Below are 21,934 nucleotides of genomic sequence, written 5' to 3' on the forward strand. Positions count from 1 at the left end.
CGTATAGCCATAACAACCGCACGCCATTATCCCCTTATCTCTCCTCTAATTTCGGCAAATTATTTAGATGTGAAAGGCCATTTATAATTCACCCTTTGCCATGGTCAACTGTTAGTAGGGTCATATGTAAGGTGAAGAGAATGGAGAAAATGCATGTGATATATAAATGCCTTCGCCTGGGTCCACATAGATCGGTTGTGTCCGGACAGTTGTTTTTAGCCTGAGATGTACACAACTGATGACATTTTTGTGCGCAACTCTGGTGTCTATAGCTGGAGAGAAAAATGCTGCAATCAACAGTCTTCTGTCCGGTGAAGGTAGACACCCGGCGTAAAAACGGATGCAAATGCTGCCATGAACGATCCCATAGGATTGCATGGGATCTGTTCTGGCATCAGTTTCTACTTCGCTGGAGCCTTAGCCATAAACAGGAGTCAGAACGGCATTTAAAGAAAAACCCCAGTAATGTAAATGATCCGTTATTCTATTTTGACATTTGGTATATGTGCTTTTGGGTAGCTCTTTCTTTTGATTTAGATTTGTTTATAAAAAAAAACAGTTTTAAATTACGTATTTGTTTGAAAACTTAAAGTGTAGCTGAACGTTTGACAAACTTCTGACATGTCATAATGACGTGTCAGAAGTTTTGATTGGTGGGGGTCTGAGCACTGAAGACCCCCACCAATCGCTAGAACGAAGCAGCTGAAGCGCTCGTGTGAGCGCTCAGCTGCTTCGTGTCTGTTCGGCTTTTTCCGGAAATAAATATATATCGGTGTACGGACTCAATAGAAAGTCTATGAGCCCGTACTCTGATACATCGGCTTTCCGTAAAAAGCCGAACAGACACAAAGCGGCTGAGCGCTCACACGAGCACTTCAGCTTCTTCATTCTAGCGATTGGTGGGGGTCTCGGTGCTCGTACCCCCACCAATCAAAACTTCTGACCTGTTACCATGTCAGAAGTTTGTCAAACGTTTAGCTACACTTTAAATTTCTTGTTATCAGTGCAGTGAAGTTGGTCTTTGCTGATCCGCTGCTGCATGGAAACCTGGATGCTCTGTTTGCTTGAGCTGTTCTCTAAACATTTGCTGAGTTGCAAAACTTTGGCCTTCTGTCTAGTGCATTTTCTGTCAAATGATTCTCCAGACTCCCAGTTCAATTGTATTGTCTAGAAGTAATAAATGAGAAAATGTGCCGTAGCCCTTTAAATGTCCTTCATTGCCTTTCTCTTAAAAAGGGGACAGTGTGTACTTAGTTGTAGCCTAAATACAAAGCCTTGCTCTATATTCCTTAGTGCACTCTGTGCAGTGTCCGCCTTCTATTTATTTCATCATACATGGCTGACTTTGTGCTATGTCTGATACGTATACTTGTGTCCACAGAGCAACCTTGCAAGAGTTCACGTTCCACATGAGAAATAATAGCTAGGTTCAGTAACCTGTATTGGCATACATGAGTGTGTCCTATTAGGCCACATTTAAAGTGACGCTTTATTTTAATTGCCTTCAATAAAAGTGCTCATTTGAGTGTTGCGCTCAGTCTCAATAAGTGACGGGCAACTGTCAGCCCTCAGGTGCTCACCTGGTGTCCCGTCTCCCCTCTTCCATCTGTATACTGTACAGTACGCCACTCCATGTTCGGCTATCCTCTGTACAGATACTACTCTGCTTGATTGCTGAAAGTACTTGAGAACACGGATATGGAGCCACATTTGCAGCGGAGAGGTGGCACACATGCATGGTTAGCTCCTATTATACTTATCGGGAGAAATGGAATCGGTTGTTTCTGTACCTTCCTTAGAGTATAATGAGAGGGTGCGTGCATGACGAAGTACATAATTCCCAAAGTGAATGTTTATATAGACGGTTTAGTGTTGAGGGTCTGCTGTTTACAACAAGCCACTGAAATTGCTAAAGCACCCCCCACTGACAAATTCTGTTAAAGGAGTTTTCCCAAAATTTGGGCGATTTCCGGATAATCCATGTATTATGACCACAGTAGCAAGCTAAGAATGACTTTCCAATATACCTTGTTTATAATCTCTGGTAAAATACGCTTCCCAAGACGCACCTTGGTGGATGTAATATCACTGCACCACACCACACCACACCATGATTGGTGGATGTCTCAGGTGATGAAGTAAATATTGGCCCAGCGGCAGGCACCGAAGGAACCTCAGCAGTGAGCAGGAGGAATAGTTACATGTATATCGGCAACATTTTTAGCTTTTTACTGTAGCCATGATGCAGGCTTTAGGCCCCATGCACACGACCGTGTGTTTGCTTCTGCATACTAACCGCAATTGCGTAGCTGCAATTATGGGTAGTATACGGCACGTTATATCCTATGGGCCAATACACACGCGCGTGGTTTCCATGGTCCATGCATTGCCCATAGCACGGAACGCAAAAAAAAAAAATAGGACATGTCATTTTATGGGCCGCATTTACGGTCCGGGATCATTAAACTCAATGCACTCTTGTGTGTGCATGGTCCATGATTGCGGACGGCCTGCAGATGTCACTTCTCGGGACGTCCGTGCTGTAATCACGGACCATGCACACAGCCACGGTCGTATGCATAAAGCCTTAAACTTACATCTTGTATTTTTGGGAAAGGTGGGTGCCGTTCAGTAGGTATTACCGCTCCCTAGCAGGTTGTCACTTGGCTTTTCCATACTTTTTGAATAACTGGGCATATTAATCCTTTTACATTTTTGAAATGCTGGGTGAAATAAGGTGGGAATATTGGTTGTCACAGATGCATGACAATAGATAGCTTAGGTCGATCAGGGACTTGTATGTCTATGTTGGAATTTGAGTAGTTGATGTGGGCAATACTGGCACAGTTTATATTTGCATGATGACCGGTCTTCTACTAGTTCCATTTTACCTTAATCTTTTCTGTTCTCTGTTTCCTCTCAGAATATAAGAAGGCCCGGGCTGAGATTAAGAAGAAATCCTCTGATACAATCAAGTTGCAAAAGAAAGTGAAGAAAGGTAAAGTAAAATTGTGTCCAACATGGGCCCATATTTATGTTAGAAATGGGAGGGGATACGTATGCCAAATCATAAAAATGAGATTTACAATAATATGTGCTTATAAAGGAATTGGCGACTTATCGAATGCTTTTACCTAAAAGAATATTCAATGTATCATCTCTATGGAGCCTAGTTTACATTGCGCTGTCTTTTGTATTATTAATGCATTTTATTATGTTAATATATACGGCTCTTAGCTACTCCGTATAGTTTATTCTGCTATGTTAGAAATGCTAAGTCTTCGCGCCCCAGATCTCAGCTGATGATAATTCACAGGATTTATGGCTCAAAACGAAACTTCCTGCTTTAAATACATTCTAGATTAATGGAGTTGTTTTGTGGGGAAGGAAGTCTGAGAGAGGAAATAGGAAAGGCAGGAAATTGTGGGCCTTTCAGAGACCTCTAGGGGAGAAAGAAAAGACGTTTTCATCGTTCTCCTTCAGTATTCTACTAATTGCTCCTTATATCTATTTCCCTGACATTATATAATATATATTTTATACATGTGTAATATATTCACACCAGTTACTATATATGTTTCAGAGGTTGTCACCCAGCCTTCCTCCTGTACTTCTGAATGGCAAATCTGACTGCAATGTGAGGGAGCTGTGCCATGGTAACACAAACCCCAACATATAAACATACAAATAAATGACAACCACAACTTTATAATTGGAAATATAGGCCGCGATGTTTATTAAGGGTTACCCAAGATTAAATAATTCAATACAACATAACCATAAAATTATTGAAAATTCATTAATAATCATCATCAAATTATTGAACCAAGTCCCCCTAGCATTAGCTGGGAGACTAAACCCCACTAGTAAACATCGCGACAGGGAAACCCTTTTAAAAAAGGGGAGGGCTGGGCGGGTCTTGTCTTGAATCGAATTCAAACGGCCCGGAACACTGCCGGACACCAGAATTTAAACAGGAAATCTTCCCGCCGTTGCTGCTCATTATCCAATCAGTAAAAAGCGCGGGCTTCACGAGCGCAAGGTGGAAAATTCCAGAACCTGCTCGTACATTCCTGTACAGCTGACCTCAACCTGACCCATGCAGGTAAGTACCAACTGTAATAATAAGAGGGGTGGAGAGGAAGAAACCAAACCAGAAACCACCAACCTTTTGAATCATAAAAATTATGTGGGGCTGTGATACCATGTGTCCCCCAAGCGATTGCTATGGGGGGCCCTGACATTCGGATGTGTGAGAAATCTAGTGGACATCATTTGTGGCTTTTACGATTTTCCACCCAGCTTTTTTTAGAAACAGATTTGACTAAGAAACCACTGAATACATTTGTGTTTTTTAGTTTTTGTTTTTTAAGCTTTAATGGTGCCAAGGCCACAAAATGAATGTGAACGCAACTGCGAACCTAGATAGCAAGATTTTGTGGGCTTTATTGGTGGTTATGAGATGTACCACTAATCCAGATTTCATTTTTCTTGAATATTTTGGTCCCTAGTTCTGTCTGCCCTTATTTTTGTATTTTTTTGGCCATGGAGTGTGTTTTTCCACAGCCATTCTAAGGAATTACCTCACGGGTTCTCTACTGAAAGGGGGTTTTGTCACTATGGTGGATTTTTCTTGGCATAACTACTGGTCCGATCATGAACACAAAGATGTTCCTCAGTCTGTACATAAAGATTGATGTGTTTTTCACTGGAAAAAAAAAAACCTTGAGTAACCACCCAGTTTGTGTTCGGATACACATCTCTAAAAACCACATTGTTAACGCTGCTGCTTTTCCTATGCACATTTGCATGAATATACGGCCTGTCAATTTACTAGGAGTCCTCCACCACAAGGCATTTTCCTACTCTGATCTCTCACACATACTTGAGGTGACTGAGGAGCGCTGCCATGCTGTGTTCGATTATTAGAATATAATATATTCTTCCCAACTCTTGGATGTAAATCTTGTATTGGGTTTTCCTGAAGAAATTAGTATTCCTATAAAAATATACATGTGCTGTGTAAGCCAGGCAGGTATTCGGGTCAATTCACACAATGCATATTACGTGCGGCAAAACCGCAGTGCAATGCAGTACTAGCGCAGTCATTCAGATTCCAGGAAATCTCATGTACACGCTGCTCTATTTTTCCGCACGCACATTGACCTGCGGTGTGGATTTTACAATCCACAGCATGTCAATTTATTTTGCATTTACGCTTGCGAATTGTATATGCCTAGTGCTGAGGAAAATGGCACCAAAATCCGCAGCATGAAAAACGCATCAAAATTTTTAAAAACGCACGACTAGGTGAGGTTTTTACCTACGTATTTCCTGCGTATTGCTGTGGTTTTGGTGCGTATTTTCCGCAGCAAAATACGCAATGTGTGCATGTAGTCTTAAAGTCTACTTGTTAGTATGTCCTAATAAAGGGCAGTTAGTGAGGGCAGATCCCCTATTAACCCGTTAGTGACCGCTAATACGCCTTTTCACGTCGGTCACTAACGGGCTTTAGGCCTCATTTACACGAGCGTGTGCATTTTGCGCGCGCAAAAAACGCTGCGTTTTGCGCGCGCAAAAGGCATTTGACAGCTCCGTGTGTCATCCGTGTATGATGCGCGGCTGCGTGATTTTCACGCAGCCGCCATCATAGAGATGAGGTAGTCGACGCCCGTCACTGTCCAAGGTGCTGAAAGAGCTAACTGATCGGCAGTAACTCTTTCAGCACCCTCATCAGTGAATGCCGATCACAATATACAGCAACCTGTGAATAAAAAAAGACGTTCAAACTTACCATGAACTGCCTGCTTCCTCCAGTCCGGTCTCCCGGCCGTTGCCTTGGTGACGCGTCCCTCTCGTCATCCGGCCCCACCTCCCAGGATGACGCGGCAGGCCATGAGACCGCTGCAGCCTGTGCTTGGCCTGTGATTGGCTGCAGCTGTCACTTGGCCTGAATTGTCATCCCGGGAGGTCGGACTGGAGGAAGGAGCAGGGACTTATCGGTAAGTCCGAACTTCTGTTTTTTTTTTACACGTATATGTATATTGTGATCGAAAGTCACTGTCCATGGTGCTGAAACAGTTTAAGTCTTTGAGCACCGTGGGCAGTGACTGTCTCCTGACGTCGCGTACCCGAACATTTTTTGCCGGGTTCGGTCAAAACGAGTTCGGCCGAACCCGGTGAAGTTCGGTGCGCTCATCTCTAATTTGACACTCCGTTTGGATGTTTGTAACCAGAAAAGCACGTGGTGCTTTTCTGTTTACATTCATCCTTTTGACAGCTCTTGCGTGATTTTCGCGCATGCAACGCAGGACCGTCCGTGTGGCATGCGTTGTTTTCACGCACCCATTGAAGTCAATGGGTGCGTGTTGCGTGAAAAACGCAAGAATATAGAACATGTCGTGAGTTTTACGCAACGCACTCACGCAGCGCAAAATTCACGCATCGTCTAAACAGCCCCATGGACTATTATAGGTGCGTACGACACGCGTGAAAAGCACGTGCGTCGCACGCGCGTATAATACGCTCGTGTAAATGAGGCCTTATTCTGATGCATAAGCCTTTTTCCGACGCTGCATCAGGATAAATAAACAGAGCAGGGAGCTGTCAAATCTCCCTGCTCTCAGCTGCCAGGTGTAGCTGAGGTCTGGGGGCGTCCCAGCTCGAACGTGAGAGATCGATATAAGTAATCGATCTCACCCGTTTAACCCCTCCGATGCGGTGCTCAATAGCGTGCACCGCATCTGAGTGGTTTTGGAGAGCGGGAGGGAGCTCCCTCTCATCCCACCAACACCTGGTGATAAGATCACCGAGTGTCTGTGTCTCCAATGGTAGCCGGGGTCCTAATAAAGGCCCCCAGGTCTGCCTGTCGTGAATGCCTGCTAGGTCATGCCGTTTTAAACGGACAGGCAGTAATACACTGCAATACAAAAGTATTGCAGTGTATTATAATAGCGATCGGATGATCGCATATTAAAGTCCCCTAGTGAGACTAGTAAAAAGGAAGTTTAATAAAGTTAATTAAATAAAAATGAAAAACCCACTTTTTCCCCTTACAAAATGCTTTACTATTAAAAACCAAAGTAAAGTAAAAAAGTTGCGCATATTTGGTATCGCCGCGTCCGTAACGACCCCGACTATAAATCTATTACATTATTTAACCCGCACGGTGAACGCCGTAAAAAAATGAAATAAAAAACTATGGAAAAATTGCTGTTTTCTGTGAATCCTGACTTTAAAAAAAACACATACTGTAATGATCCCAGCACTTGTGTGTGCATCACATGACCAGGGACAGAATTATACCGACTAAACAATGAAGGTTCTTACTGATTAACAACAAGCAAAGATCTTGAAAACCGTGAGGAATTAGTACAGATAGTATATTGGAAAATTGTATGACTTTTAATTATACAATAAGTAACATTAATTTGCTGAAACCGGACATCACCTTTAAGGGTAACTTGGTAGAATCGGAGAGATTAATGCAAAATATGATACTGTTTTTCGGACGGTCTCTCTGAAAGATGTAAACCTGTACAAGTTACATTATTATCTGATAATTCACAATATCTAATTATCCGGCACTGGCTATATCTCATTGATGCCAGCCTTGCCAACAAGCAGGGCAGGTAATCAAAGTTTGGGTGAGGGACATTTCTTGGGATGGAGTATGTACTGAAGAATTACTCTCTACACCACTTAGTATCCTATGTAGACAGATCACTTCTGTAAAAGAAGAGTCTCCTCTTGGTTTTGAAATGTAAAGCCTAATATAGACATGACAGGACCCTGTACCTTCTGTCAGGGAAGAACTTAATGGGCAGGGTTACAGATGGGTAGAATAGATCTCACTTGAGGGTACTCTAGAAAAGTTACATTTTGGGACTTGGGTGATCAATGCAAACTTTCAAGGTTGGATTTCACCTTTTTGGGGGGAGTTGCAGGCAGATGCTTACGGTCCACATTGTAACGGCTGTTCGTTTCATTATTTATAATCCGTCTTGGAACATCTGTGCATATTCTGGAAACCTATTATACACGTAAACACTGCACCTGCCCAGAAATCCAGCAACTGTCTGGTCTAAAGAAGAAGAAAACAGCCGGAAAGATAGAAATAGTAGATTATCTCTATTTATTTTGCTCCGAGATGGATGTGAAAAATGTTAGGTATTGGTCATATGGTTGTGAAGATTTCCAGAGCAGGAGTTAAGGCGCATTCTTGAACTTACATCAGGCTATCACTTGAATCCAACGTCTCCAAAGTTCACTTACAGGCATGCTGTGAATGCATAAGCAAGTCTTCCGGTAAAACTATGTGGACTCCTAAAGCATAAACACTCCTAGGCAGGGCTTCCTTATCTTTCATGCTATATACCGTGGGTGGGGTACTACTTGGCACCCACTGTGAATTAAACACAATCCAAAAAGGATTCTTTATTTGCGCTTAAAGAATTATGGTGGGTGAGACTGCTGCGTCCCACATAATCACCACAATGGGGGTCCCAAGCAAGGGAGAAAAGTACAGGAGGCTTAGCCCTGCAGAGACCTCTTCAGTCCTCCTATCGCCTCTTGGCTGGGGTGTGTACCACGAGGACATGGGCATATTTTAGTGATCGTGGGGGGCCTAATAATATAATTAAAGTTGGAGCCTTGTGTCCCTGTTGGTGATATGGAGTATTTCTGGAGTTTTTTTTTTATTTTTAGTTTAGGCCCCAAGAAACCAAATCGCGCGTACTTTCCACTTAGAATTATCAGCACCAAGTTAAAGAGACAAGGGGAGGAGAAGGAAATGTCTTTAGGTAAAGTAGGGCACGCATGTGTTATACCTTGAGGGGCAACGTCTGACATTTTTTGCTTTGTCTGTGGCGGCCTTGTAACAGAATCCACTCCGTACTACAGAGTAATGCATTGTGCATTGTGTATCGGTTCAGGAACTGAGGACTTTTCATCTATATTCTTAACATGATCTTTAAGAAAGTCATGATCATTCCTTTTCAGGATGCACATTTTCTATGTTCCCTGTAGAGATTTAATTAACTCACCTAAAATCTCTACGGCAGCTCCAGACACGTCTCAAGTCGTGATTCTCAAGAGTAACTAATAGCCACGGGCTGTATAATAAAAACATTGCAAGCATTGATATTTCTGCTGATAGCGGTTAGAAGTCATACTAATGTATATCATGTACATATCCCATCCATAGAGCAGTCCTATAATTCCTTATTGCGTCACCATGTTGACTGTTTCGTTTTCTGTCGATTCTTTCGTTCTTTTTGGAAACAGTACATTTCCGTGTAAGGTCGTCTTCTCGTGTAGTTTTTCATTTTTGAGTCTTCTTCCCTCTCTGGGATCAAAAGCCACCGGAAAACCACTGCTCCATGTGAACTAGCCCTTATGCTGCATTCACATGTATCTTCCCGTGACATTTGCCTTTGCAGAGTATTTTTACTATGGAGTAATGCTCTGTAGAACATATGACTGTACAGCTGCTGTGTGTCAGCTGTGTGAGGGGAGTCCGTCATTCCAACCATTTGTCCCTTCACATTCTTGAGCTCCATGTGCAGATTTATTCTTTAAGAATTTTAAAAAGTTCTAAAACAAATACTTAAAGCTTTATCCCGAGCGTCATAGTAGTAATGGGGAACTTTTACACAATTTAGTCTTCGGGATAATAACTGTATCGGACACCTTATGAAGTCGGATCATCTGCAGATCAGATGGATGAAATTGTCATGCCCCTTTTTATCTATGGTCGATTATACATTTGTGGTTGGATTTTACAGTAAGTGTTAATACAGCCTTACATGGTAAAGTTCATAATGTTCCAGAAAAGCTGCTAAATGCTAGTCAGAGCGTAATTCCATTTGATGACTGCATAGGAATGACTGCAACTTAATTTGATGATAAATAATTAGAATTTATAGCCCTGAGGTACTGTATCACTTTTTCCACTGAAGCTTCCATACATTATATAGTCCTCCGTAAATAAACCCTATAGACGGTTGCAACAGCAACACCTGGAGGTTATGGAAGGTTTCTGCACCATGTTTAAAAAAATCATACTGATACTTGCTTTTGTTATGAAATAAAAAATCTGAGATTTTGAAAGTGACCTAATATATTTGGTGAATGTTTCAGTTCTTTGCTTAGATTTAAGGACAATTTTCGCATATTGATGTCATGTTTAAAGCTGTTGACATGACTGCTCCATATTTTACACTGTTGGATATCCTTAATTCTATAGTAAACTAAAGATAAGATGTTCAGTGGTAACGATCGAGTAAACTAGATCCCCGACTGTTAAGGTCATATCTTCAAGGTCAATCTGATGTTTTTCCCATAGGCAAAGATGATGCTCGTATGCAGCTTGACAGTGTCCTGCAGGATGTCAATGGCAAGTACATGCTTCTTGAAGAAACCGAGAAGAGGGCGGTGTATCGAGCGTTGGTAGAAGAACGAGGACGCTTCTGTATGTTTGTGTCTTTTCTGAAACCCGTCTTGGTAAGTCTTGACAGGTCATGCTGGGGGTTATAGTGTCACCACAGATTGTTGTCTAGAAGCAGCAATATGGGAGGACCACACTCAAACTCTGTTCTCCTTTGTGTCCTACTATAGCAAGTATCTTCTATTTCTACAACCCTTTTTGTTGAAGTGCTTTTAAAGGCACCATAAAAGCCCATGCAGAGGTCAGAGAAACACTTTGGATGGAGCTGATCTTTGATATGTCAGACGTTTTGACCAGTAGGGGTCCGTGTGCTCAGACCCCTACCGATCGCTGAAACGAAGGGGCAGAAGCACTCCGCTGTTTTTATTGGGGTTAATTATTATAGTGGTTCCTTCTTGATACAAGTGCGGTATGAAAAAAAAAAAAATAGGATGCCTATTTGTTCTAAAACAGTTTTTATATATTAGCAACATTATAATGAACGACATTTCCTTGCAGGAGGAGGATTATTGGGATCCTTTCTGTATGTCGGAGTGTGAAATGATCCCTACCTACAAGTGAAATGGGGTTTTGGGATTTTTTGGTTACACGTGTAATGCTAATGATTTTGTGTTACTCTGATTTAATATTGTAAGATTCTCTTTTTAATAGGATGAGGAGATTGGCATGCTGGGAGAAATAACTCACTTGCAGACCATCCTAGAAGACCTGACAAATCTGACTGCTGAACCAAATAAGCTTCCCCCCTTGAGCGAGCAGGTATGTATAAGGGGATAGACGGGGAAGATACTTACATTTCATGTATGATGTAGCATGTTTATTGGGTTGTATGTTTTAGGCGCGGTGCACTAAACACCGCTTATCTATAAAAATTTCCATACCGTTTGTCCAAATGTTCTGCCGTTTACTAGAATCCATTATTTATATTAACCTTGTAATTTTTGGCTACGAATAGGCAAACTTCAGTGTATTTTAATGGCATCATTGGTAGGAGGTATGGAAAAAATAAAGGGCATTTCCAGAATTTAGGTACAGCCTTGACCCTATGATAGGCCATCAATATGTGATCTGTGGGGGACAGACCCATGGTACCCCCTCCAATCTGCAGATAAGAGGGGCTTTGGCATTCACTGAAGCGTCGTGGACCCTTCACTTTGGCATTGACCCATCGCCGTCCATCTCCATGCATCTGTGTCTGGTATGGCAGATGGGGCTAAAGCGCAGTACATGATACAGCTACACAGACCACCTGCTGATCGATGGCTTTGAAACATGGCATATTTCTTAGTGCCAGTATATTGGGGACAGTAACTTCCTGATACTGAGTAAAGACTATAAATCATAGGTTTATTGTATGTAGGTGTACATGTAAATCAACCATTATTTTGGGTTTATTGACCATAAAGAAAGCCTGCATTGAAAATGCCCACACCCGTATATAGCAGTGCCAGGCGAAACGCCTGATAAGTAAATGAGTAGTTTTGAGGGTAGTCTTCGGTGAAGTAGGTTTTCTAAATCAAAGGTCCCTTGTGTGCTTGTCAGCAGTCATAAGAAAACTGTAATCGTGACCGGCCAGGTTCATTCATAGCAGGAATTGGGAGTCTATCACTGCAGATATACGTGTGGTGCCCAGGGAATAAGCATAGAGCTGGCTTGCAAGAGTTCTTTGTATTATCAGACTATGAACTCACTCCTAGTTCCTTCCTCTGACCTGTTTCCTAGCTGAGTGCACGTTGCAATCTGCAGACATTTCACAGGACACCGTCCTCACATATAATACTCAGAGCATGAATTCTCTCTAATCTAGACGGAAACCGATACTGAACTATTCTTTTATGTAGGAGTCAAATTTCAGGAACGTTTTTGTGATGAGCATGTCATCAGACATGACCTTTTTAAGTTTTTTTTTTTGTTTAACCTTCACTATTGTATGGTTTCCACTATTTTATGCTGTTGCTAGTTCTTAACGTACCCACAGTCTATGTTTTAAGGAAATCTCTATAATTATGGAGATTTCCTTTACAGCGGTTAAAAAATCCTGCGATTGCTTGGTGGCAACCATATTACTGTGCCCATGGATGCCATTGATTCCCATGGAAAGGGATGTAGATAAATATGTCATGTGAACACGCAGACGCAGGCAGTAATGAGTAGGTTAATTTTTGGCCCGCCAAATGTGAATTTACTTTTGTATGTCCGGGAATTAAAAATCACTTCCTTATAGAGGTTTCCGTAGTATTTTTTTATTTTTAGATCAATCTGAATAATAACGTAGGTTAGGGCTCTGCTTACAGCAAGTTTTTGGCTTATTTGACAAGCCTATAAAGACGTATATTGTAAAGGCATAGCTTCAAACTCCTGGGCCCTATTCAAAAAGTAAAAGGGTCCCCCAACTATCACGTGTCATTTATACTACTAGGGTCCTTTTTGTCTGGCAGAGGGGGTTTTAGCACACTTGCCAACAGTCCTGGTATTTGCAGGCATTCTCGCAAACTTGGCCTCAAAAGGGGAATGGCTTATGCTCATTTGTTTTAAAAGGGGTATTTTTGTTTTTTTGGGCATTCCCGGTTGGAACATCGGTTGGGTCGGAAATGTCCTTAGATTTGGGATTCAAATGTTGGCGAGTTTGCGTCAGGCACCAGGGTCTGGGTACAGCTGCTACCTCTGCAGGTGCCTCTGATAAAAAATAATGTCTGTTAGTCGTGCAGCATGTATTGTGCCTGTGGAGCGAATTATTAAAATCCCATGTCTACTGACGGACTGCAGGGAATCTGACTTCCCCTACAGTCACCCGTTTTAGATACAATTTCAGCACACAAAATGGCTGAGTGCGCTATATAAATGTCGAGTGCACTTTGCCTGTTCTAATGTCTTGTTATCGTCAATATACTTTTTTATGTAAGCAATGAGTATTAATGCAGCATAATCTTCATCCTGACTGAGTATAAAGAGCATGAGGAGTGACTCAGAACTCTTTCATTTTCCTTCACAGGTGATACACGATCTGAAGAACTCAGATTACAATTTCATTTATCAGACCCCACCCGCTTCACCAAGTGGAACCTTATCACGAAAGGCCAGCACCAACAGGTACTTTACAGCGGATTCCAGCGTTTCTGCTCATGTGTAGCCAGGGGGAATTACTTTAGTGCTGCACACACCCTAGCTTACTCTAATTCTTTTGTTCTCCTTGGTATTTTTTGGCTGTGGAATACATTGGAGCTGCCGTACCTTACAATGCCTTTATATATAATGCCACATAATACACTTTTTGTTTGATTTAGGCCTTATTCACACGAACGTGTTAAACGTCTGTGTGACGGCTGTTGAAACAACGGCCGTCACATGGACCTATATAATTCAATGTGGCTGTTCACACGGCCATTGTTTCAGCGGACCGTGTTAAGGGTCCGTGAGAAAATAGGACATGTCCTATTTTTTCACGCATTCCTCAATAGACTCTAGTCTATGGTGGATGCGTGATATCGCATCCCGCAGCGCAGAGCACAGATGCACCTCGGACGTGAAAAAACAGCCGTCTTTCACGTCCGAGATGCACAACGCCAGTGTGAATCTAGCCTTAAGGAGGCTCTGTCACTAGTTTAGTAATGCCCAATCTCCTAGCTAATCTAATCGGCGCTGTGACACTGATAATGCTAGTGAAAATTGTGTCCCAAAACATTTATTATTTTAAGTTATGAGATTTTTTCTAAACATGCAAATGAGGCTATACTTGACAAATGGGTGTAACGATTATGCCGCAAAAATCGGAACTCCGTCATAAAAAATCATACCTAGCCAGAATGCCCCCTCCTTCCTGCAGTCCGGCCTACTGGGATGTTTTCATCCCATGTGATCGCCGCAGCCAATCAGTCTGCAGCGTCACATGGCCTGCAACGTCATCGTAGGAGGCCGGACTACGCGCAGAGAAGAGAAAGGTGGTAAGTATGAGTTTGTCTAGGTACCCTTTAAAAATATGAGGCTTGCTGTATTTTCATACTTTCAGTATTCCACTATAGTGCTGGCAATTAATTTGTCACAACTGTTTCCAAGACTTTTATTGCGGTTCCTCGTGTTCCCTCTCCTGTCCCACTGAAAGGATCCAACAGCTGGGAGGACCCATGTGACTCTGAAACATTCTGTGTAGTAAAACTAGTAATGTCAATGAGACATTACTAGTTTTACTGGCTGACATAGTGTGGGCTTCTCCGGGCTGTGGTTGGCACCATTCGAACACTTTATTGCACTCAGCGCACTGTTTGGCACCATGTGAGGAAAGTACGAAGAAAGTATAAAAGCCGCTGGGCACCATTTGGCACTTTGTGGGTGCTGTTTGGCTCTACGTGGGCAAAGTATAACACTCTGTGGACACTTTTTAGCTCCATGCAGGCATATGGTTTCCCACGTGGGTAATGTTTGGCTTTACGTGCGCAAAGACTTTCACAGTTTAATATACGGCTCCTGGTATTCCAATAGCTGCAGCACAGAACTGACCAGAAGAGACCGACTGTAAAAAGAAAAAAAGTTGATGGGTAGTTCTCTAGTAAATACACAATTGTAGTTCTGATCAATGAATTGCTTTTCTCTATAACGTTAAGGCAGGGCATACATGGTGAGTGCAGTTAATGGTCATCTGAAGATCTTCTGCTTTCACATTTATCTGTGCCATGTACTGTTTAAGGTTTGCATAGCAGTATTGGATATATTACTATAGTGTCACGTGTGTGAAGTCCCGGAGAGATGGTTTTACTTCTGTCGCTGCCCTTATATGAAGACCCGGGAAGCTGTGCTGCCTTTGTCATTCACCCCCCAGAACAAAAGCGAAAGCTTTCATCGCCTGTTCTTCTCCCAGCTTCTGGATTCTGTCGCTTTGTTTTTGTTGTGGGGTTTTCTGTTTTTGTTGTATGTGTGTTTGTTTTTTTGTATTTCTGTTAGGATACGAGCCCATAGATGCAGGCACATGGCAGCGCTCTCTGACAGGCTGCCAATTAGCCGGGGACCTCTGTGAGAGGAAGAGATTTAACAGATGTTGGAAAGCAGCACAGCAAATGGAAAGGCGTTTTTTTTGTTTTTTAGCAGCTGTTAAAAATAGCATCTGACCCTTTTGTCAAAGGCTAGAAGCTCGTCGCCGAGTGGGAGGGGGAGGTCAAGATGTTCTCTGCTTAGCAGGCAAAAATAATCCTTGTACTTTACGTACAGTTGTGATGAGTTTTGTTTAGTTTTAGAAACGGATATTGTGGACTCTAGTGGAAAAGCTTACAACTGCAGTAAGGTTTTATAGACTCGCGTAAATAGCAAATCCTTAACATTATAGGGATAGGACAGAAGGGACCTTTACATGCAGGAAAGATCGAATCATTCAAGCACAAGACTTCAGGGAATTACAAACTCTCAGTCCTGTACTGTGAATCCATCATCCGGCTGCAACTTGCTGCTGACGTGGACAGACCGTGTCGGGATGCCATGCAATATTTTTGTACTTCCATACCTAACTATGGATACACACAGGTCATGATCACATAAACATCCCAATGTTACATTTTTCATTTTATAGAACATCCAGTAAGAGTTTTGCTGAGATTACAAGATTGTAGTTTAAACTTTTCAGAATAGGAAATTCTCGGCTTGGAGTTACGATATTGTAGAGATAGAAGACGGTGACGGAGAATAACAACCAGTGACTGTTCCATCAGTTGTAGCTGATCACTTTGTGGCTAGTATAGCTCCAACATGGGTTACCAGTGGGATCAGACAATCTCGGGCAGATTTACTAATACTGTCTGTTTTAGACAGCATAAACTTAGACCAGGCAGTCAGAAAATGCACCAAATATATAAAAATGGTGCATGCGGTATAATAAATTTGTCGCATCTAGCTAGTCAGGTTAGACACTTTCCTCTTTCTTATATCACTTATAAGTTTGCTTAGTTTATGCCAGTTTTTGTTTTTGCACCAAATTTTAAGACATTTTTGCTGCACAATGTTAAATATAAGCCAAACGTCTTTTCGAGTGGGCCAAAAAAAGTTTATAACTGGGCCGCACAGGATGTACACCTGTTCTGGTGCATTTTGAATAGTAAATCTGCTCTATTATCTTTATATCTATGGTCAACTTGAATAATTAAAGTGAAAATTTACTCAAAACTGATAATCTAGCAAGTCATTGACACATGTTAGAAGATTACAAAGTTGTAATTCAGGAGTACAGCCCTCCATACATTTTCTAAAATACCGTATAGGATATAGTTCCATCACGCAACACTCTAAACAAAGTGCCAAATTGTGAACAAATCAATAGAATGCTTAGAATTCTGTGTCCGAGATTTCCAGTAAAATTATAGGGTGTTTTCTTTCGGGATTTAACACTAAAGGGGTTTTCCTATAAACATAATTTATCACCTATCCACAAGTCTCATCGAATGGAGCGGTGGCCGAGCATGCGCAGTACCGCAATGTATAATTGTTGGGGTCCGACCCTCTGCGAACCCCACCGATCATCAAAGGAGCAGCGGTGCAGTACCTGGCACAGCGACGTCCATATGATTTTGTCTGTGCCTGGTACTGCAGCTCAACCCAATAGACTAAGCTGCAGTACAGGGCACAGCTACGTGCGCGCGTGCGTATGGACATTGCTGGGCCAGGTATTTCCGTGACTAAGAATAGACGACCATCAATGTAAAGTCCCAGAAAACCTTTTTGTTCAATCACTGTGTAGAGCACCGTTTGTTCTGAAGTTTGGTGCTGGTCTAGGCCTCCAAAAGAGTACCCGACTATAGAGGCTTCACAGCAATTGTGGAACGAAGGAAGGCTGGCCAGGCATGCTGGGACTTGTAGTCTTCAGAGGTTCTTTTAAGGTCACAGATTACAGCTGATATCTGTAGCAACCTATAAGACAATTCCTTCTCTTTACTAACCAGAACTGGAAAGAGGAATCTGATTGGTTTTCGGATTATAGAACTTTTTTTTTTTTTCCATGACTACATGTCCGTAATTTATAAACAGGTGAACTTTTAACTTAAACTATAAGCCACGCTGAGATTCATGAGTGTCTAAGCCGAGCCGTGTAGGAACATGTTGGAGATTCTTCCCTGGAGATGTTTTCGTTATTAGATTATAGTGTCCGCTTTCTATATGGCCATGTAAGGATCCTCCAGCACTGTCGTGTTTGGCAGAGGAGATCTCCTTCTTGCGGTTAGGATTAGTGAAGAAACCTACAGGCTTTTATAAAGGATGAATATTTTCAGACTTCTCAGGGCGTCTGATCAGCACAGTAAGGAAAGGCAGGCCACAAGGAGATCACTCAAGAAGAAAAATGTATTGTGGGCCAGGTCTTTTTAGAAAGTCACATACAACTTTTTCTAAATGTGAATGAAATGAAAGTTAATGAATACGACGTACCCCGATCTCCTACTCTTTCTTGATGGCCTTCGGTGTCATATTGCAAAAGGGCATTATTTGACACTATTTTTTAATCTCCTCCCTCAACACCCCCAGGGATCAGTACATGTATACAATATGTTTGTAGAAAGGGATGGGCCCGGATAACTTACTTTCTAGCTGAAAAGCAGGTTGCTTCTGCAGAACAAGAAAAAGAAAAAAAGGGGGGGGGGATCCTCCAGCTCACCGATTAGAGGCAGCGAATCCAATCTGCGCAGGGATCCTCGTGGCGGCACCCGATGAGGTAACAGGCAGGGAAAGGAAAACTTGGATCCAGCGCAATTTAAGAAATAAATAGTCTTCAAATGTTATCAGCATTTAAAATCCAAACTGCATATGGGGTGAATGCATCGACTAGCCTACGTGTTTCAGACGTATCGCACGTTCTTACTCATGGCAAGTCGCGACTAAACGTAAAATTTTTTTTTTTATGTAATCAAAATTTATCATCTCATAAAGGGATTATACAAGATTAGAAAAACATATTGGCTTTCTTCCAGAGATAGCGCTACACCTGTCCATAGGTTGTGTCTGGTATTGCAGCTCCGTTAGATTGAAGTCAGTGGGGCTGCACTACAATACCACGTTATACCTGTGGACGTTAATTCTTTACAACCCCCTTTAAGGTCTTATGTGATTAAATCCTCATATTATAAAGTTGTTTCTTTCACGTGTAATGACATTACATTTTATAGGAAAAGATCTTTAAAAAAATGCAGTCATTAAGGACACTCCAGTAACATTGTTGTGTTCCTCCACTTTTTCAAATGATCTAAATGTCTTTTGATTAAAGATCAAATTTATACATTATAGAAAACCTACAATATCCCTTGCAAATTCAATATATCAATATATAAAGACTATATTTCCAAGTGGATCATGTACAAACATATCTTTATTGCACGTAATAGAAGCTAATTAAAAAACACCTACTTATAACAGACGGACGGTGTCAAGTGCCGCTTCCGACTTCCATATAGTGTATCAATAATTTACTTGTCAATCAATATACAGTGGTACGAATAGGTAAACAAATAATAGCCGCATACACCGTGAGAAGTAAAAATATCACCAACATGGCATCACCCGCTTGCGCCAGGCCATGTCTAGTAACACCAATGTACCCAGATTACCCACCACAGGACATAATGGACTCCTACACTTCGCTGTCCAGCACTGCATTATAGTCCGAATAAATTTGCATGACTTGGATGGTGAGGAGAATTTTTGGTGTTGCTTTGTATTCTGTTTACTTCGGTGGGTGGAAGACGTAATAAAAGTCTATGGGGGCCACACTGTACCGCTGATTTTCTCTCTGATTGCATTTGAATCTGATAGAAATAAAACATGGCATGGTCCATTGGATGCCGTATGCGATTCTTCTAGGGTAGACTATCTCCGTATTACGGTGCAGCACAGAGATACCATGCGGAGGCATATACAGGCTATGCACTATGTGTTATAATCGTATTCACTGTATCCTTACATCTATGACGACTAGTCTAAATGATTAATTTCACTGGATTTACCAGGGAAATATGTCCGTTCAGCACAATTGCTAATGTCAGCAGGCTTTGGCAATGTGTCGTTTTCCAGGAATTGTGATAATAAATTTGTTGTTCTACCTAGTCGCTGGCTATGAATACCAAGACTTGTCTCTCCACTAAAGCTGGGGACCCACAGGTTTCCCATATCTATGCTATGGAATCCGAACTCCAGACCGGAATAGAATGAGAGTGCCATCTAGTGGTCAGATGCAGTTATCACCTTGCTCAGACTAATGAACTGGAACGTTTCTGGCATGATCGGTTATTTGTGTCTTGTCAGCAGCTACGGTCACTGAATAGAATGACATCAGCAAAGCCTTTTACAGATCATCAGTGTAGACTCTTCTTTCCAACGTTTTGTAACTTTACCCGGCCATCAATATCTTAATCCCTAGTCAGAATCCCCCAGCTTCTTTATCAGGGGAAGCTTGGATTCCACAATCAATTTGGGTTACCATAGGTCAGCATGGTGCGTAGCCTGCCCGGCTATCAGATGTCTTCCATTCCCAGGTGCCATCTACTTTTACATTCCAATAGAAAGGTGTTTGACTGGGTGAAATAATAATCTCTTGTGACCAGGAGGATCAGTCACCGGGGTTTGCCGATATAAAAGGCTTCTTGTTAGGAATGTTTAGTCTGACTACATTGTCCGAGGTTTATTCTGCACTTGATGTATGTGACTGTTCATACCCTGCTATAAAGATATATACTATTGATTCTCTACAAAGCTGCCAAGCCGGTTATTTAACAGGATCCAGTTTTTTGTGGTGTTGTACTGAAGACATTTCTTTATACACAAATACTAAATATATAATAAGTATACTCATTTTTCTTGGTTATCAACGTATATAACCTAGGCTTGGGCAAAATCCTGGGGATTTTAGGAGTCCATTAGATCTATCCAGGAGACAATTTGCAATTTTATATGGCCTAGCAGAAAATAACATAGACTTATGTTAGACATAGATCATATGTATGTACCCCAGTATATAGGAAAAAAGAGAAATAGATCCAGCGCTGTTTGATGATTAAAAGGGATTCAGTGTTCCCACTTTCATTAGTATGAAAATATAAGTAAAAATGAAGATAGACGCAGTATCAAGGTGGTTTCTAAAGGGCAAATGCCCGAGCCTACGCGTTTCGAACACTAGCCGTATTCTTATTCATGGCAAAAATACCAGTATATAGACTGCAGCAGGGGGCCGTAGCAGTCCTCTCATAGTCAACATTAGTAGAATAGTCCACTTAGTTATGAAGTGTAACTTCCATTGACCTAATACAATAGTGACTTTTATTTTTATTTCTGTCAACAGTAATTATCTGCATGGATCAATAAGGCATGTGCCGTCTATGGACTCCATCTCAAGCTCAATGGAAACCCTTCACATGCGTCCATCTTCCACCTTAATGCTGGAGACTATTTTCCAGGTAATGAGAATACACTTGTCTTAAGAGTAATGTTCACCTTTATCTATCATATGACCTGTTGATGGGAGCTCATGACCGGAGACCCCCCCACATGGATTTCTAGAGTGAAGGGTCTGTGGAACATCATGCTCCTATCCTTAGTATCAGCCATAAATGCAATTTCCCAGAAAACCTTTTTAACCCTTATTGCCCAACATTATCTCTGACGGAAGGCTCTGACGTATGCCGTTGCATAGGCATACAGTGGCATACGTTGCCCATAGACATCCATGGTAAAAATGTATACCAAACGGTAAATGTTTTTGCGTCATGCCTCGTCATAGGAAAGTGTAGTTGACTATTCCGACATATAACAGCACGATGGAAGCCAAAAGGACACTCTCTTGACCGCTCTCGGGTGAGAGGAACCCTATATATACAATTGGCGTGATGTGAACAGGGCCTAAGATAGCTATTAGTCAGTACTAGTTATTTTCCCTTACTGCCACATATACACACTGGTACAACATTGTTGAATGGGTATGTTCTTTCAATAGAGAAAGCGTTAAGCAGCTGTGACATATTTCGCTGCTTGTCATCCGTTTACAACCGTATTATGCAGAAGATTTCATTACATTTATCCATTCTCCCAGTGGTGCAATAATCTAGTTTAGGCTCTGTTCACATCTGCGTTGGGGTCCCGTTCTGACGTTCCGTCGGAGGTTTCCCCAACGCAGATGTGAACAGAACCTTACCTATTTTATATGTACATTCTTTAAAACACGTACAGCCAGTTTGACAAGAGGACAAAGTACCTACTATGCCACCCTTGCAGTGAATTTTAAAGTTCATAGTGATGGCCCTGATATTGCTACCAGAAACGCTACGGAAATGCTAACTGGGGGATTTTCATATTGCATTTCATTTTTTATTTGTAACATTTGAGTTTAAATAGGAACTACACTTTCATCCATCTTTTGGATCAGTGGTGGTCCGGGCTCTGAGACCCCCACCGTTGCAGAAACGAAGGTGCAGAAGCACTCAACTGAGTGCTTTGCTCCTTTGGCTGTGATCAGCGCTCATTGTCAGGCTGAAG

At 41.8% G+C, this 21,934-nt stretch overlaps 1 protein-coding gene across 4 annotated transcripts in view; it reads left to right on the plus strand.

Moving 5' to 3' along the window:
* Positions 1-21,934, plus strand: part of LOC142666153 (protein MTSS 1-like) — a 114,052-nt gene that overhangs the window by 79,776 nt on the left and 12,342 nt on the right. For all 4 annotated transcript variants that reach the window (XM_075846109.1, XM_075846110.1, XM_075846111.1 and 1 more), the window contains 5 exons: positions 2,924-2,998; positions 10,346-10,503; positions 11,099-11,206; positions 13,440-13,537; positions 20,745-20,859. In XM_075846109.1, the coding sequence (XP_075702224.1) occupies positions 2,924-2,998; positions 10,346-10,503; positions 11,099-11,206; positions 13,440-13,537; positions 20,745-20,859 (554 nt within the window). The remainder of the gene's footprint in view (positions 1-2,923; positions 2,999-10,345; positions 10,504-11,098; positions 11,207-13,439; positions 13,538-20,744; positions 20,860-21,934) is intronic.

Source organism: Rhinoderma darwinii, chromosome 13 (assembly GCF_050947455.1).
Source record: "Rhinoderma darwinii isolate aRhiDar2 chromosome 13, aRhiDar2.hap1, whole genome shotgun sequence".
In the NCBI taxonomy this organism is placed as follows: Eukaryota; Metazoa; Chordata; class Amphibia; order Anura; family Rhinodermatidae; genus Rhinoderma; species Rhinoderma darwinii.